Raw genomic sequence first — 16,330 nt, forward strand, 5'->3', positions numbered from 1 at the left:
GTCAGTCCCACTTTCAAATTAGGATGGTGAAAGAAAAATAAAATAAACCTTTTGTTCTTCTGAATCCCAACCTGAAACAGGATTGCCCAAAGTGTCCAAAATAAAAAAATACCTAAGATAACACCGAAGACTATGTGCTATAATTTACTTATTTACTTAAAAAAATCTCCTGCACTGAAGGAAAATAGTATAAATTACATTACCAACCTTCAAAAGTTAGCATGTAAAGAGTATTCTAAACTTCAAACCATTGCCTTTCTTTGAGTATTCTGTAGGAAATTCATAGATCAAAAACAAATACAGGGGTCTCAAATGCACTGATTTATAATATTCTTAAATATTAAAAAAGGAAAGTAACTTAGCTATGTGGATTAGCTAAAGCAAAATTTCAGGGATTTTAGTATCTTAACCCTTAAAGGATCATAGTTTTTTAGAGCTGAGCAGGTTTAAGTAGAAATAAATACTAGTACACACTAGAAGAGAAGATTTAATAATTGATAAAAATGTACAAAAATATTCAAATCAGAAATGCTTTAGAATGTGTACCACGAAGTCAGTACTTCTCAGTGAGGAGGGAAGGTAAAAGACTTCCTCAATGAAAAAAAGCAAGAGAAAGATCGGATTTAAAAAAAAAAAAAGACAACTGTTAAAGAAATCGTTTAAGTCAACATTGATTTGTTTTAGACAAGGATATTGCAACCATCACTTAAAGTTTGGTGGCACATTCTTTAGTAGGTCCTTAAGGCAATATATTTAAGCTAATTTACAATTTGATTTGATGTTAACTCTTTAAACATCACCTCAAAATAATGCCCTCACAACAGCCTTTTTAAAATGTATTTAGATGTTTCATAAAAAATAATGGTGGCTTTATTATAGTAGTGCTCAATAGCACCACTATAGCTAAGGGTCTACCAGGTTTCCATTAAGAACACCTATGTCTGAGTTCACCTTAAAAGATCATATCGGCTTCAACCAGTTGGATAGTGCACAAAAAAGCAGTTTTATCAGTTGCTGGTGCTTTTTTTGTACTACTAGATATCAAAAAATTTTCATTATTATCTTCAAAATCCAACTTCTATAAAGTAAATCAAATCACCTCATGACTTAGACTTTAGAACAAAGTAGAGACACCTGCAGTTATCAGTAAATTGCCACCTTTAATCCGTTCTGCAGTGCCCTATGAAAGGGTCACAGAAAGACAGTTATGACTGTATGAAAATATGATTCTTGATACAGAATCAAAAGTTATTTTCAATTTCCTTTGCTTTTTATAAAGTCCACAATAACAATACTTAAATGCACTTTTTTTTCTGTGATATAATTAAAACCCAGTGTTATTTCAATTGAACTTAGAATCCCTGGTCTGAATTAGACTTTAAATCATACTGTAAACATATTTGGTATAATTTATTGATCATCATCCAGTTGCTCCAAAAGGGTCCTTCTACGCTTTTCCAATTCCCCTTCACTCAGTTCACTGCCAGAAGTATCCCAATTACCCTGAAAAGACAACGAATACAATTATATTTGTGTCAGGACTCAAAAGGTTAAGTAGTAATGAACCTTTGAAAAAAGAATCCACATCTAGTGTGGATTCTCTTCCACAAAAACAAATGCATCATAGGGTATGAAGACTGATCTCTTTCCTAAAAGCCTACCAATGCAATGGGTTGTTAACGAAGTACTCCTTGGTTACATTAGGGGAGACACTTAACTTAGAATGAGACTTTTATATGGTGTTTACTTTCAGTTTACATTAATATGTAGATCAAGGGAATAGTACATACCAGTTTTTCTTCCTCTTATACAACTGAGTATGAAACATCTTGTTTCTATTTAATGGAAGCTGGGTGTTCATTTCCTAAGTATTATATTCCTTGCTATTTTTTCCGATTCTAGGTTGTCCTATAAGTGTTTTATATTACAGATTATTATTATTCTTTAAGCATACTATTGTGCCCAGGTAAACAAACATTCCAGATTTATGAGGACAATAGTTTGGCTGGAAAAAATTTAAAACAACAAACAAAAAAACCAAAACAATTGTGAGAAGCAACTTTTCAAAAGTAGATTTTTCACCTATCTTCCTTCCCCCTTCAGGGATTTCATTTAACCTACTGTGAAGAAGAAACTATTAAGTTGCTAGGTAAGTATAGAGGAAATAATCATTCCTCACTAAGGATGTGCATCAGACTCACCAGTGCAGCTTTAAAAACAAAACAAGAACAAAAAAACCTCTCCACCCTATTCCCACTGAATGAGAATATCCAGAGGGAGACCAGGGCTTATCTACACAATTTAAACTCTCAATTGGTAACTCAGAGGCATTATACTTGCTAAGCCCACAGCATTTGTGGAACGAATGGCAAGGTGAAGAAGGCTTGTTACTGTGCTCTGGCATACATACACAAACACATGCAGGGGAAACTGAAGACTAATTATGTAATTTGATAATAAAACATTAGACTTGGCTTATAGTATCCTCCTATCTACTTGCCCTCACCTCTTCCCTCCCAATGATTAAAAGCTGCTGGAAAGCTACCTTTTGAAACTGGATTTAGTAACAATGACAACTGTGGACATGGTGGAGGGAAAACCTGATTTGAATCTCTTAAAGTTTATATTCTTAAATTAGGTAGACAACGTCCATTGGTATTTCTTTGTGAGAATGTACAAAGCAGAAGAATATATCCTTTCTTAGTGGGTTAAACAACTGTTACAGAATGCCATGTTATTTTATTAAGGAATATAAAATCTAGGATGCTTAAATTGGGTCATTCATGATCACATACGTTAGAAAACTGTGTGTGAAAAGTAGCTGACATTTTTGTACTTTGAAAATGTAGAGATGAAAGAATTCTAAATACTTACAGAATCCTTTCCAGTCTTTTTCTTAGGTGATTTGTGTTTTGACTCTGATCTTTGTCTAGTTCTGTCTTTTTCGCTTTCCCGGTCTTTTTCTTTTTTATCCTTCTCCCGTTCGGCATCTGACTCTGGAGAGTCCTGTTTAAGTAAAAAACAATATCAGCATTTTGATAAAGAAAGCATTCCATTAGAACAAAGTCCCTATATAGGTAATATTTAAGAACACCCACATATAACAGAGTATGTATGTGTTCCTAGAGTGGTGGAATCTGAATCGATAACCTCACGGAATTTAAAACATTCCCAAGATTCATGAGATGAAGTTGGTCTTTCAAATGGGAAAGATGACATTCTGATAGGGTAAAATACCACTAAAAGAACGTCACTAAATTAAGTGTGCCTTCATCACTAAGGTTAGGTGTATCTTGATGTGTACCTAAGATTAAGTGCTGAGGGTAGAGGAAAAAGTTTAAACATTTAAACTTGTGGTTCTCAACAACAGCTCAATATATATATACAAACACACACCCTTGGGTCTTTCTCTAAGATTACTATAAAAAACCAGAGTGGGAGTCTTAACACTTATTTTTTTTCAAAGTTCGCCAAAAGATTTTAATGAAAGATTAAGGTGAACAACAACTATGAAAATCTTACTCTCTTGACTGCATTGGACTAGATAGAAATTTCTACTGCCACTGAGAAAGTGAAGGGCAAAAGCCTAGGTGCAGTGTAAAAATTGAGTCTGCTTACAGATTTATGTCTTCTCTTCTTGCTTTTCTTCTTATGTTTTTTTGATTTCTTGTAACTTCTCTCTAAGCAGCACAAAAAGAAAAGTGTCAGAATTTGAGGACATCCAAGTGTCAATGATTTTAATCAAGTTAAAAGATACGTTTACCAGATTCAGCACTAGAAGAATGTTCTGAAGCAGAACGAGACTCTGATCGCTGTCTTTTTTTCTTTGAATGGCTGTCATCGTCATCTGAATCTGATCCCTACATAATACAAATAATTTCATTCATAATGATGGTAACAAATATTTCTATACACTTATGGTGCCATTTTTAATAAACTTCCTTACTGATCGAGAGCGGGAGCGTTTCCTGTGATGTTTTTTAGATTTCTTAGAGTGTTTCTTATTCTTTGAATGATGATGTTGACATTCATGCTACAGGGGCAAAAAAAAAATTTCAGAAGTTCACACTTTAGACAGTAGATCATGGAGAATTTTTAAAAGCTTTACAAATAGTTTCTTAAGAGTAAAACTGCATTCATTTTGCATATTTAGGATGTACTCCCCCCTTGAAATGGGGCAAAGAGTTACTATCACTTAACAAGGAACAGAAGAGAACATTTTAACTATCCCATACCCATTCATTTGAACATGTAAACACAACGTTTAAAAGTATTAATGAAATACTTTTTTTTAGCAATGAGAATGGTGTGGGTACAGTAGGGACAATTGATACCCTCCATAAAGGTATAATCTGCAGAACAGTTTACACTACTTTCAAAAACAACGAAATATAATTATATTCATACATGGCTTTTCTGATGAACGTGGCTCAGCACTGAAATAAAGAACTACCTCAGAATCATCCATAAAGGAAGCTGGCCTCAGAAATTAAATGCAAAATCAGCGCTTTTCACCCAAGGAGCATTCCCTTCCTAGCCAAGCTTAAGATATCCAAAGGCAATCTAACTACACATGAAATCAGGAAAGGAAATGTTGTCTCTGTAGATTTTAACTCTTTCACTAAAATAATTATCAGGCTAGTAGGGAAGGAAAAATGCTGCAGTAAAAACTCCTTGCCCCCAAACATATCTAAGCCTTTGAAAATAAATTCTGCTTCAGTTTACAAGTAAGTGGAAACAGAAAATCTGGTTCAGGGACTCTCTCTCTCTCTCTCGATTGATTGTTCCCTGACCAAGGATCAAACTGGCACCCACTGATTGTTCCCTGACCAAGGATCAAACTGGCGCCCCCTGCAGTGGAAGCGCAGAGCCTTAACCATTGGACTGCCAGGGCAGTCCTCATTCTTTTTTTTATGTCACTGAATGTTAACTCTTCTTCCTTTTTCTACTTCAAGGCCCACATTATTGGGGTCCAAATCCTATTCTGATATGTTCAGCTCCTCCCTATGCTGCCATCATTTGCTCCATTTATGACCTCACCACTAATACCCCCCAGCACAGATCATGAAAGAATCTTCATTGGAGATTCCTGAATTGGGGGAAAATGTTAAGACACAACCTAGAGCAGAGCTTCTCAAAATTAAATGTACATTCCAGTGCTCGAGAATCTTGTTAAAATGGTAATTCTGATACAGGATTTAGCCGATGGGGCCTGAGGTTCTGTATTTCTAACAAGTTTCCTGGTAATACAGATGCTGCTGGTCTGAAACACACTTTGAGTAGAAAAGATCTATAGGCCAACAGCACTGGATCTAGAGGCAGCTGGGAAACAATATATGGTACACGTGGGACACGTTAACAGAGCAAACTCTTGTCAACAATGATATTCATCAAGAATAAATCCAATGCAACAGTCAACAGTCAATTAAGTGACCTGCTATGCCCAATGACCATGGGCAGGACTATAATATTAAGTATGTGCTAACATCGGCTTGCTGTAAAGCACTGGCTTGTCTATAACTGATAGCACAGCATATTTGTTAAAAGCATTGGCCCTGCAATCAAAAGCCTATGTTGGAATCCCTTCCATGCAAATTACTTTTTCTCTTTGTCTCAGTTTGCTCATCTGTAACTTCATAGGGTTGTTATGAGGATTAAGCTCATATATGTAATATCTGTAAAACAATTAGAACAGTGCCTGGCCCATATAGGCAGCAAATAATACTATTCAAAAATTATTGGTCAGTTTAGCATATTTACTATCTACAAGTGCCCATATGAAATCTTCATCAAAATACCCTTAATTCAGCTAGTGGAATAACTTGCAATTTTATCATTACTTATTATTTTAACAAAAACTTACTACCTTATTCCATTATTTTTCAGAACATCTCTGAGCTTCCAACACATCTAATGTAGTATAATATTTGAAACAGCTTAAAAGCTGTTTTCTGTTTTACAAGATTCTAATTTCTTTTTAGGTTTACTAAGTCACCCCATTTGACTGCTAAATTGATGAATTTCTGTAACACTGTATAAGTATGAAACAAATATGAAAAGTGTCCATTAAACAGATCTTAAAATTCCCATGCAAGCTTAGTTTGTTTCACTTAAAAGCAGTTTCTATAGAATAAAACATTCCCTAATCATCCCAGGTAGTAAGTACATTTGTATAAAATTACTTAAAAGTGTAATTTAAGAAACATACTTTGATCATTCTAAATTCTTCCATTTAAAAAAAATTTTTATATATTTTGTAATATTTCAGCCACTTATGATAAAACTAAAATTACCTCAAGCACATGCATAAAATCTTTAAATATTCGTTTTCTTTCAGACTCTAGAGTTATATCCTCAAATGCTGGCTCTTTTACAAATCTCTCCCGGATCTGAAAAATTCAGATATGGAATAAATATATGAATACTGAGAAGAGTATACCAATATGACTAAAAGGAATCATAGCAGCAAGTGAAAACTGTGACAGCCCAGCCCCCTCAAAAGTGTTTCTTTCCTTTCCTCTAGTTATTTCTGTGGCTATGAGAAAGAAATTAAAAATTTTTATCTTCAGTTGTAAAGGAAAAAATTTACAAGTATACATACATCTTCCCAGACAGCATCCAATTCTATTGGAGGAGTAGCTTGTTTCAACATACTCTTAAATGCAGATTCTTTCCGTTTCATCTTCCGAGCCTCCTCTTTTTCTCTTTCGCGTTCACGGGCTTCTGCCTTTTCTAGTAACTTTTGAAAACATATTTAATCAGTTATAATAGTATAATATAATCTGTGTTAACTGAAATAATTCATTATAATTTAAGTATTCTCCTATCATCTATAAGTTAGAGAGCCAATTATTTTTAGGAAAGGAAGCTTACCATCAGCCATCATCTAAGTACATTATATTCTGTTACCTTACCCTGGAAGTGTCCACTACTCTGTAAAATACTACTCCTATTCCCTTATTTCAATAGCTTACATACAACTTAAGTATTTTTGGCCAAATATATTAAAAACTATACTACTAATCTAGTTGTTCATAACAGTAAAGATGATAACTTACACTATTGAAAGCCAACTTAATATTTCCTGCATCTAATGTGGTTGATCTTTTAGTCGAACTGATTATTGCCACAAAGTCTTCAAAAGTAGTATTTACTTCAACTACAAATCCTTTATCCTAAAAAACAGAAAGCTTGTTAATATTAATAACACTAATCAAAGGAACACAGTATCACTTTAAAATATATGGCATGGATTAACAGTTAATAGCAAGTATACTAATTAATAATATCAAGTATACACTATTTACCTTTAGAATGTCTTTTATTATCTTCTTCTCATCATGATAACGTGCTTTAAGATCCTCAACATAAAACTTGAAAAGGTCAAGTGCAGTTGATCCTAATGAAAAAACTAAAGAAGTCAAAAGCTAGCTCTAATCAAAGAGCTGCAATTACTTTTTTGTTTATAAAACAAAAGAAAGCACCCCCCATGCCCCAACACAACCATCTTTCCCTCTGGCCCATTCCAACTATCATAACTACAAATTAGGAAAGAGAAGAATCTCACCCGGCTGACCAAGCATATTAGTGAATCTAATGTCGGAGCTAATTGTTGGATACAATTCCATCCAAGATGACATAGAATGCAGTTGTCCATGTTCATGCAGTTCATCTAAAAATATCTGGGGTAAGGGGACAACAACAACGAACCCATTATATATTGAAAAGCCATCTTTAAGGACTTTAGAAATATTGGTATAACATGAATGAAAATACATGTTAAAAACAGCTATATTTAAAACTCTTCTACCGATGTTATCACAAATGTTTAGGTGCAAAGCATATTTGCTCTTTGATGAAAGTAAAATCAGCTTTTAGGCAAAAAACTATTTTGGACTTCAGAGAAAAGGACTGTTGAAAAGCTACATTACCTTTCCAGGCTTCAGTTTACTGTCCCTTAAGATAGATCATCATTTCCAGTTTGCAAATAACATATACAAATAAAGTCAAAACACTGGATGTTATCTCAAATGATGAGGCTAAAGAATGTGCATGCACATTTACTGCAAAATATACTTTTTGTTTTTAAACATAACGCCTAATGTGTTCTGAAGGATTTTTAAATTTAATTCTTTTCTAAGAGGAAGATATACAATTTTACTAAAGCAACATACATATAGTGTGGGGAACTAGGATTCAACCCCCATGTCTGATTTTAAAACCTATTTCCTTTCTTCCATATTACTGTTATAACTTAAATTTTTACATGCTCACTTTATCCTTTTTTTTTTTTTTTTTTTTTTTTTACAATTTGCCAACTTTCAGGACAACATAGTGGGACTTTAGTAATCAGCAATTTCCACATTTCCTGCTTCCTGAAATCCTTAGGGAGTTTTAATTCTATAAATGTTCCTAAATTAGGGGCCAAATTCTGCTAAAATTCTTATACCTGCACTGTTCAATGCCAGCAGTATATAACACAATGATTTTAAAGGTTTATTACCAAAATAAATTTTAAAAAATATATTGGTTGCATGTTAAAAGACAATATTTTAGATATATTGGGTGAAATAAAAGGTCACTAAAATTAATTAAATTAGTAAGAAATTAAAATTATGTATGTGGCATACAAATTTTTATTGGGTAGCATTGTCCTGAATGACACCAGACATGTATGATACCACTTCTCTCCAAATGGGAATAAGCATGTCAATTCAGTCTCTATTTCCAAAATTTCTGCCTCAAACTTAATTTCTATCCTTTCGTCCTTACCCTTCAACATAAATGGGAACTCAACCCACCTCTGCTGTGTGTTAACCAAGGTTCTTCACCTACTCCCTTTTGAGTCCCTAAAACAGCTTAGAAACCATCTTCAATGATGCTCTCTAGGATCTTAAAATCTACTTCATCATACCTGCTTTGCTAGTATTTGTTTCACTTCTAGGTTGCTGATAAAGTCATAGAATTTCAACACTGAATCCATTTCGATAGTGAATCTCCTAACTTGAATGAAAATTAGAAATCACCTGAGTTTTTTTTAAGAAAATATGAATTAAAATAAAGATATTTGTAATTTATTTCTTAAAAATCACCAGGTAAGTTTTATATGAATTCAGGTTTGAAAACCATTATGCTAAAACTATATGGCTCTTTCTCTCTTTTATTTACTAATCCCACCTTGGGAAGGGGAGGCAACCAAGGTGCTTCAAAGATGGCTGAGTCTGGTTATTTCTCCTTCCCTTAGAGGATAAGGCTCCCAACGTTGGCACTTATGACATCTTGGAGCTCGTAAACTTTTTTGTTCTGTTTCGGGGGGGGGGGGGGGTCCTGTACATTGGACGATGTTCAGCAATACCTCTGGTCTCTACCCAACTAGATGCTAGTAGCAACTTCTCCCCAAATCATGACCATCAACAAAAGCACTAGTTGAATGAACACCACTCACTGCCTCAGGCCAACTCAATAATATGTCTTTTCCCTCATCTCCTTCCTTCTTTTTGTCTCCTTATATAAGGTTCATAATGTAACTACTCACATATGCTTGAATAAACCTTCAAAGATTTTAATAACAGAATACCCCTATCCTTCAATTCTTTCTTCATTTTCTCCCTCCTGACTGGTTCTCTCTTATCAAAGAAAAGCCACACTCTTAACCCTGAGAGTACTCTTGAACTGTCTTATCAAAACATCAGAGAAAGCTCTGATTTTGCCTCTATCTACCTTTAAACTATTTGGCAACTCTTTAATTCCCCCTAGATGTTGACAGTCACTGACCTTAAATGTTACATCTAACTATAATTCTTTCAGTCTTATTTCATAAAGAATCTCAACGTTTGCCACTTTTGGTAAATTACCTTAGGTGGTATCTCAATGAATCATGTGAAGAAATGGTAAAAACAAAACCACAGATTGTAGTTCCCCTCCCCACCCCAATTTGATTCATTAGGTCTCAGTGGGGTTCTGAGAGTTTGCCTTTCTAATAAGTTTCCAAGAGACAGTGATATGCTGGCCCACACTTAAAGAAATGCCCAAGGCCATTAGCTTTCTCTGCATGACTAGGGTATGTTATCCCCATGACCACATTTCAGCTTGGAAGAAGTTGAAATGGTAGTTCTTTTAAAAACCAATGATGTGGGACATCCCTGGTGGTCCAGTGGTTAAGAATCTGCCTGCCAATGCAGGGGACACGGGTTCAAGCCCTAGTCCGGGAAGACCCCACATGCCATGGAGCAACTAAGCCCGTGCACCACAACCACTGAGCCCACGTGCCACAACTACTGAAGCCCGCGTGCCTAGAGCCCGTGCTCCGCAACGAGAGAAGCCACCACAATGAGAAGCCTGTGCAATGCAATGAAGAGTAGCCCCTGCTTGTTGCAACTAGAGAAAGCCTGCGCACAGCAACGAAGACCCAATGCAGCCAAAAATTTAAAAAATAATAATAATAATTAATTAATTAATTAAAAAATGATGCTGGAGTTCTACTCGTCTCCTTCACATTCAGTTGCTGAAAATTTAGTCACGTTACCACAAGTAGCTACAAACGAGGCTAGAGAACTTAGATTTTTAACTAAGGAGCCATATGCCTAGGAAGGGGAGAACAGATTTTCAGGAGGTTGATTAATACTCTTCTGCAACCACAGAGCTTTAATGTCTCTTATGAAGCTTTTGCAATGGGGAGAACTATAAGGTAAAATACAACAAAAATAAGGAAATCTGGGTCACAGAAAATATAAGAGCAAGTACAATGTCAATACTGAAACTGGAGAACGTGGATCAGAAATTCTAATATATAGGCCACAAGCATCTTTTGCTAAGCCTAAAATATGGCTTTTATGTTTCTGGCATCATTTCTGATTACTACTGATATAACTGGTATTAGCATGTTTTGCTTCAGATATTCAGCTCAGTAATTTTCCTCTGCTACTATACTTCCTTTAAAAGGTATACTCACAACTTAAAAGAGACCTACTGAATCAAATTCTGGGGGTGAGGCTCAACAGTCCCTGGTTTTAACAATATCCGAATGATCCTCTGGGAAACCACTAAAAGGAAACCATAGAGTAGTAAATGTTACATTTTTATGGAATGAAGACTGCAATAATGCTATTCGCTGTGGCATTTAAGATGATTAGTGATCTTTGGCACCATGGAGAGTTTTCTAAAAGCCGTCTAAGTGATTCTGATGCATGCTAAGTTTTGAGAACCACTGCCTTAGGAGATGACAATGTGCTCTACCCTAAACCAAAACAACTGTTCTTTCAAGAAATAAAACCTCTTATTTAAGTCACTGTAACTTAGCACTTACCCTAATACAGTGTTTAATGAAAGAGACTCAGTAATTAAAACACAGCATAGATTCAAAGTCTGGCTCCACTACTCAGTAGCTGAATTTGGGCAAGTCACTTCATCTCTCTAAGCCCATTTCCTTACCTATATAAATGACCATAACAAAAATAGTACCTACTATCATAAAGTAAGGCTATCATAAAAATTAAGAGGTTATAAATTTTAAATGCATAGCAATAAGCAATCAATGCTAACTGCTATTATTATAATTATTATTGAAATGGAAGTTTGGTGAAATATAAAATGCAAAAATTCATTGCTCTGTGATAGCCTCCATTACTAAGAGACTAAAAGTGATACTTGGAGGTCAAAAGAAGCCACTGGCCTATATAAAGAACATGTAATTTTAGCTCCTCTGTATAGTGTTTAAAAATTATGGCCCATCCTCAAAACCATTCTCTAGAACCTAAAAATCAACTAGTACTAATAACTCATCACACATATTTTATTTTCAGTCCCCCCTCATGATTTCTACTACTCTTTCCCAAGTGAAACCTTATCTATCAGTGCTCACTTTAAATACCAAATCTGCTACATCCTTCTATGTTCCCCTAGCCTGAAATAGCTACTCTCCTTAAGTGGATTCATAACTAAGTATAGAACTTAAGAGTTAAATTTGTATGGATCCTCTGCAAAAGCCCAAGTTAATAATATGAGATCAAGATTCTCAAAATTGTTTACGTCGCTGTTACAGGTCATTAACTTATTATACAGTTAAGCTAGAAAACAGAGCTTTTAAAATTACCTGAAAAGATTCTCTGTTTTTACGCTGTCGTCTCCTTTCCCGAAGCAAACTCTTCTGTTTTTCTTCTTCTTCTTCTTTTTCTAAAGCCCGAATGTGTTCTTCAAAGCAAATTAACGCATCTTCTTTATCCATGTCTAGAATTTTTTTCAGTTAAAAAAAATTAAAACGTCAAATAACAGTAAAGAAAGCCGTTTACTTACTTGCATTAACTCCCTACAAAGTTCAAATTCGTTTTACCAAAATATTTATATTTAAACTCAAATATGACTTCTAATTATCTAAATAGGAAGTGTTCAAGTAAAATTTATTTTCTTTTATTTATAATTTTTTTTGGGGGGGCCACGGTGTACAGCTTGTGGAATCTCAGTTCCCTGATCCAGGGATCAAACCTGTTGCACCCCCTTTGCAGTGGAAGCGCGGAGTCCTAACCACTGGACCGCCAGGGAATTCCCATATGAAAAATTTCAAAAAGACCTCATTAAAACATAGCCCCCGAATCCGAGGATGAAACAGAGACAACACATATGACACAAGTAATAAAATGAAAATAAAACTGTTGTGATAAATTTGTCAGCAATATCAGAATTACCCAAGGAGTTTTTCAAAGTACAGAATTCTAGGTCCTTCTTCAAACTTACTGAAGTATGGTATTCAGAAGGATAATCAAGAAAGCTGTAATTTAAAAAGCAACTAGGTAGATCAGAAAAAGAATCTGGGGAAACTTACTGTAAAATAATGCTAACCCATTTTTTTGCCTTTTGCAAGCAAATCTCTAAAGTCATTACCTCGAGAGGACAGCATGAGTAAAATGTGGTTATTAATTTGGTTCCCACTAAGTCACATATAAATGGCAAAGGACAATTTCAGGCTTGACCTAATAAACATATTTCAAGAATACCTGATAAAGCTAACTTCAGATTTGGGGGAAAATATTTTATCCTGAATCACAAAACTCAATTAGAAAGAAATATCCTATCTGGAAACAAACAAAACAGCTTTTCAGGGATGGACAAACAATTATGTAAAATTCAGTTAGTGATCACATAAAAAAAGTGACCATTCTTCGCTGCTGGACAACTTCTAAAAAACTGTTCCTTCCACTTAGTCATCATTCTTACTCTGTAATTCTTCATCTTCTGCAAAAGTTGGATTATCCATCAGATACTGCTGGGCTTCAGACCAAGTAGTAGAGTATGTCACGTTAGCCATGTTGTCAAGTATGTTTTTTAAGGCTTCCCAATTTCTCTTTCGCAACTGCTTTGCTTGCTCCTAAATAAAAAATATGAATATATGTTTTGAATTTCAAATAAAGTATGACATATAAACTGCAATTAGTGAAGGTTTCTTCACATTCTAACTGATGTCCAAATTTCAAATGTTACCCATTTACTTTAAATATTAATACTCTACCTTTCCAGTGCTCCTGCCTAACTGCTTGGCTTTTACCTTCAAATTTTTTTTTTAACTTCTCTTCTAAAGCTGGAATCTCATCTCCCTCACCCCCTGCAAAATCTCTCCTCCCACAACTATGCATTGTAGACACTGTCCAAACGAAAGTTACAAATCACACAACAGGTAAATGATAATGTGTTCAACCACTTGCAGCTATGTTCAAAGTTTTGTCAATACTACTTACATTTCTGTAAGTCTCTTGGAAGACTGGATAACATGCAACTTAGTTGCATAACAAAACAGACATGAGCAAAACTAAATGTATTTGCAGGATAGTATTTTAGTGTTTTAAAACACTATCCTACAAATACATTTTAATGGTAACAATTACACATTACTGCTGTTCTTGTAAAATAATCATAAATAAATGCCTTATAAGCAAAAACACTGAGTATTTTTTCAAACCAACAAGCTAAAAATAAGTATTTTTTCAAATCGGGCATAAGACAGCCAATTTAATGACAATCTAAGTGTCAGCTGCAGAAATCTCTACCTACTATGTTCACATCAGTACTTATTATTATAGGAGCTATCTATTTTTAAATGTAACTTCTAATAAATAGATCTGTTGCACCATATAAACTAAATAAACCAACAAAAATGAACATGTTATAAAGTAACTCCTAAACAAGATGAAGAAACATCTTGTTTTATCAATAAACACCAGTAAGAGTGAATAATACCTTTTCTTTTTTTGAAAGAAAGAATAAAACATCTTCATAGATTTCAAGACGATCACGTTCTGATATTGCATTCCAGACTTCCATCTCTCCAAACATTTGCTCTGCTTTTCTATTTGTTAAAAAGATTAAATGTTACTCTATACTATACCATAAAAATTTTAAACCATTTAAATTTTATTCTAAATTTAATACCACCAAATGAACACTCTTTTCCACTCTTAAGTTCATGATTATATTATAAGAGAAAACTTTTGTTAAATTTTGTTGATTTTGTTTCAAATAAACAAGATGTGGTTTCACTGGTTCAAAAAAAAAAAAAAAAAAAAAAAAAACTTTTGGATAATTAAGAAAAAGAACAAACAGCTTAGGCCTTGATTTCTCCTTTAGAGATAGAGGAGATAATTCCAACTGAGCGATGTTTTGTAGTTAAGACTACCTCTATTTCTCAGGGTAGCGACAGAGACTACCAAACTGCCCATGGAACTAAATTACAGACTTCAATAAACTGTAAGAAATTTAGTTAACAGATAAGATAGGACTATTGAAAGAAATGGAAGAGTTCTTCACTAAGGCTTTTCTGGAAAAGTGAGGAAAATAAGAAAACATTTAGGGAAAATGGATGTCCCAGCCTATTGCAAAGATGTTAATAATGAATTACTCACAATTTTAAATAACAAAGCACTCCAAAAAGAATGCTATATAAATGTAAATTTTCAAAAATGCTATACACATAATGAAAATAGCCTATTTCTATTCAACAAATACAAAAAAATCTGAATTAAAAAAAAATTTTTTTTAACATCTGTTTTGGAGTATAATTGCTTTACAATGGTGTATTAGTTTCTGCTGTATAACAAAGTGAGTCAGCTATACATAAAAACATATATTCCCATATCTCTCCCCCTGCCTTGCATCTTGAATTCTTATATTAAGGAGAAAGGAGTCAAGCTTTCATTATGAAATAAAGTCTTTCTCCCTTTTTTATTGTAGTCCCTAATTAAAACTCAGTAAGTCTATAAATTCCACATTTAACTACTGATTTATCTTTTACCTTATGGAACTGTCACATTCACAATCAGTTAGCTTTAACGAACATCTGGATTAGTTACTGCACTTGGTAAAAAGTCTGACACAGAACAGTACAGTAAACATATACAATGATCAGTAAAAATCTTACTTGTATCTAGTTGTGGAAGTCATTTTTTCATGATTTTCAAGAAAACGCTGAAAGGATTCCTTAGCCTCTTTGTATTTGGATCTTGCTTCTTCTTTTTCTTCTTTCTCTGTCTGGACTTTATAAGCATTAAAGGCCTGCTTTTTTTCACTCAACTTTGCTAAAGCACTAAAAAATAGGAAAATATCGTATAAAAGTAAATGAAAGTAAGATGATCAACTGTTAGTGCTTTGAAAAACCAATAAATTTCATTCACAAATTAAGAAAATGTCAGTAAGTTATTAAAGATAGCAATTACAGAAAATAATTTCTACTTTAAAAATAATTCTAACATCTATAGCAGGGTGCCCCAACTATATGACAAGCCTTTTAACTTTTTTGGTTCTTATCAGACATAAAGCAACTCAATTATTGGTATCCAAAATAACAGAAGACCATGGAGTGAAAAGTTGTATTATTTTACATAATTTAAATTTTCTAGGCTTGGTTTGCTCAAGGTGAAAAGTAAATAAAAAAATCAAACTGTTACCTGTATCGTGGATCATTAATGATCATTTTCATAGCTTGCTCCCATGAAGCATTAGATGGTACCCGCTGAAAATCATTTAATGAAAAGTTAAAATTTCACACAAATATAGTAAGTCATACAACGAAGTATAATACTCACTGCAAACATCAACCACTTCCCTTTGCAGGAGTTTGAAAAAAGGTCTAAAAAATAATTTATTGAAGCAAGCAAATCTGTGTAATGTATCTATAGACTAAAAAGAAAAACTGAAATTTACACAGACCATGAAGACTTCTTCCTCAGACTACTGATTAGAAGACAGAACAATTTTTATGAATTAAAAACCTTATATTAAATACTGAGGTGGAATGTGCTGTGTAGTACCTTACACATTCTTTTTGGTTGAAAGTCAGTTTCTCAAA

General features: G+C 33.9%; 1 protein-coding gene across 8 annotated transcripts in view; it reads right to left on the minus strand.

The window, feature by feature from the left end:
• Nucleotides 1-471: 471 nt before the first annotated feature.
• The window catches only part of PRPF40A (pre-mRNA processing factor 40 homolog A), a 55,784-nt gene continuing 39,925 nt past the window's right edge, over nucleotides 472-16,330 (minus strand). For 4 of the 8 annotated variants that reach the window (XM_059052293.2, XM_059052289.2, XM_059052296.2 and 1 more), the window contains 15 exons: nucleotides 15,930-15,994; nucleotides 15,404-15,568; nucleotides 14,227-14,335; nucleotides 13,210-13,360; nucleotides 12,092-12,225; nucleotides 7,568-7,682; nucleotides 7,308-7,411; nucleotides 7,059-7,175; nucleotides 6,602-6,739; nucleotides 6,294-6,389; nucleotides 3,947-4,033; nucleotides 3,764-3,860; nucleotides 3,619-3,680; nucleotides 2,875-3,006; nucleotides 472-1,503 (listed from right to left, as the gene is read on the minus strand). In XM_059052293.2, coding sequence (XP_058908276.1) covers nucleotides 1,411-1,503; nucleotides 2,875-3,006; nucleotides 3,619-3,680; nucleotides 3,764-3,860; nucleotides 3,947-4,033; nucleotides 6,294-6,389; nucleotides 6,602-6,739; nucleotides 7,059-7,175; nucleotides 7,308-7,411; nucleotides 7,568-7,682; nucleotides 12,092-12,225; nucleotides 13,210-13,360; nucleotides 14,227-14,335; nucleotides 15,404-15,568; nucleotides 15,930-15,994 — 1,665 coding nt within the window. In that variant the 3' untranslated portion in view covers nucleotides 472-1,410. The remainder of the gene's footprint in view (nucleotides 1,504-2,874; nucleotides 3,007-3,618; nucleotides 3,681-3,763; nucleotides 3,861-3,946; nucleotides 4,034-6,293; nucleotides 6,390-6,601; nucleotides 6,740-7,058; nucleotides 7,176-7,307; nucleotides 7,412-7,567; nucleotides 7,683-12,091; nucleotides 12,226-13,209; nucleotides 13,361-14,226; nucleotides 14,336-15,403; nucleotides 15,569-15,929; nucleotides 15,995-16,330) is intronic. The other 4 variants (XM_059052294.2, XM_059052290.2, XM_059052297.2 and 1 more) reach the window with 1 other exon arrangement.

The sequence above is a fragment of the Kogia breviceps genome, chromosome 2 (assembly GCF_026419965.1).
Source record: "Kogia breviceps isolate mKogBre1 chromosome 2, mKogBre1 haplotype 1, whole genome shotgun sequence".
In the NCBI taxonomy this organism is placed as follows: domain Eukaryota; kingdom Metazoa; phylum Chordata; class Mammalia; order Artiodactyla; family Physeteridae; genus Kogia; species Kogia breviceps.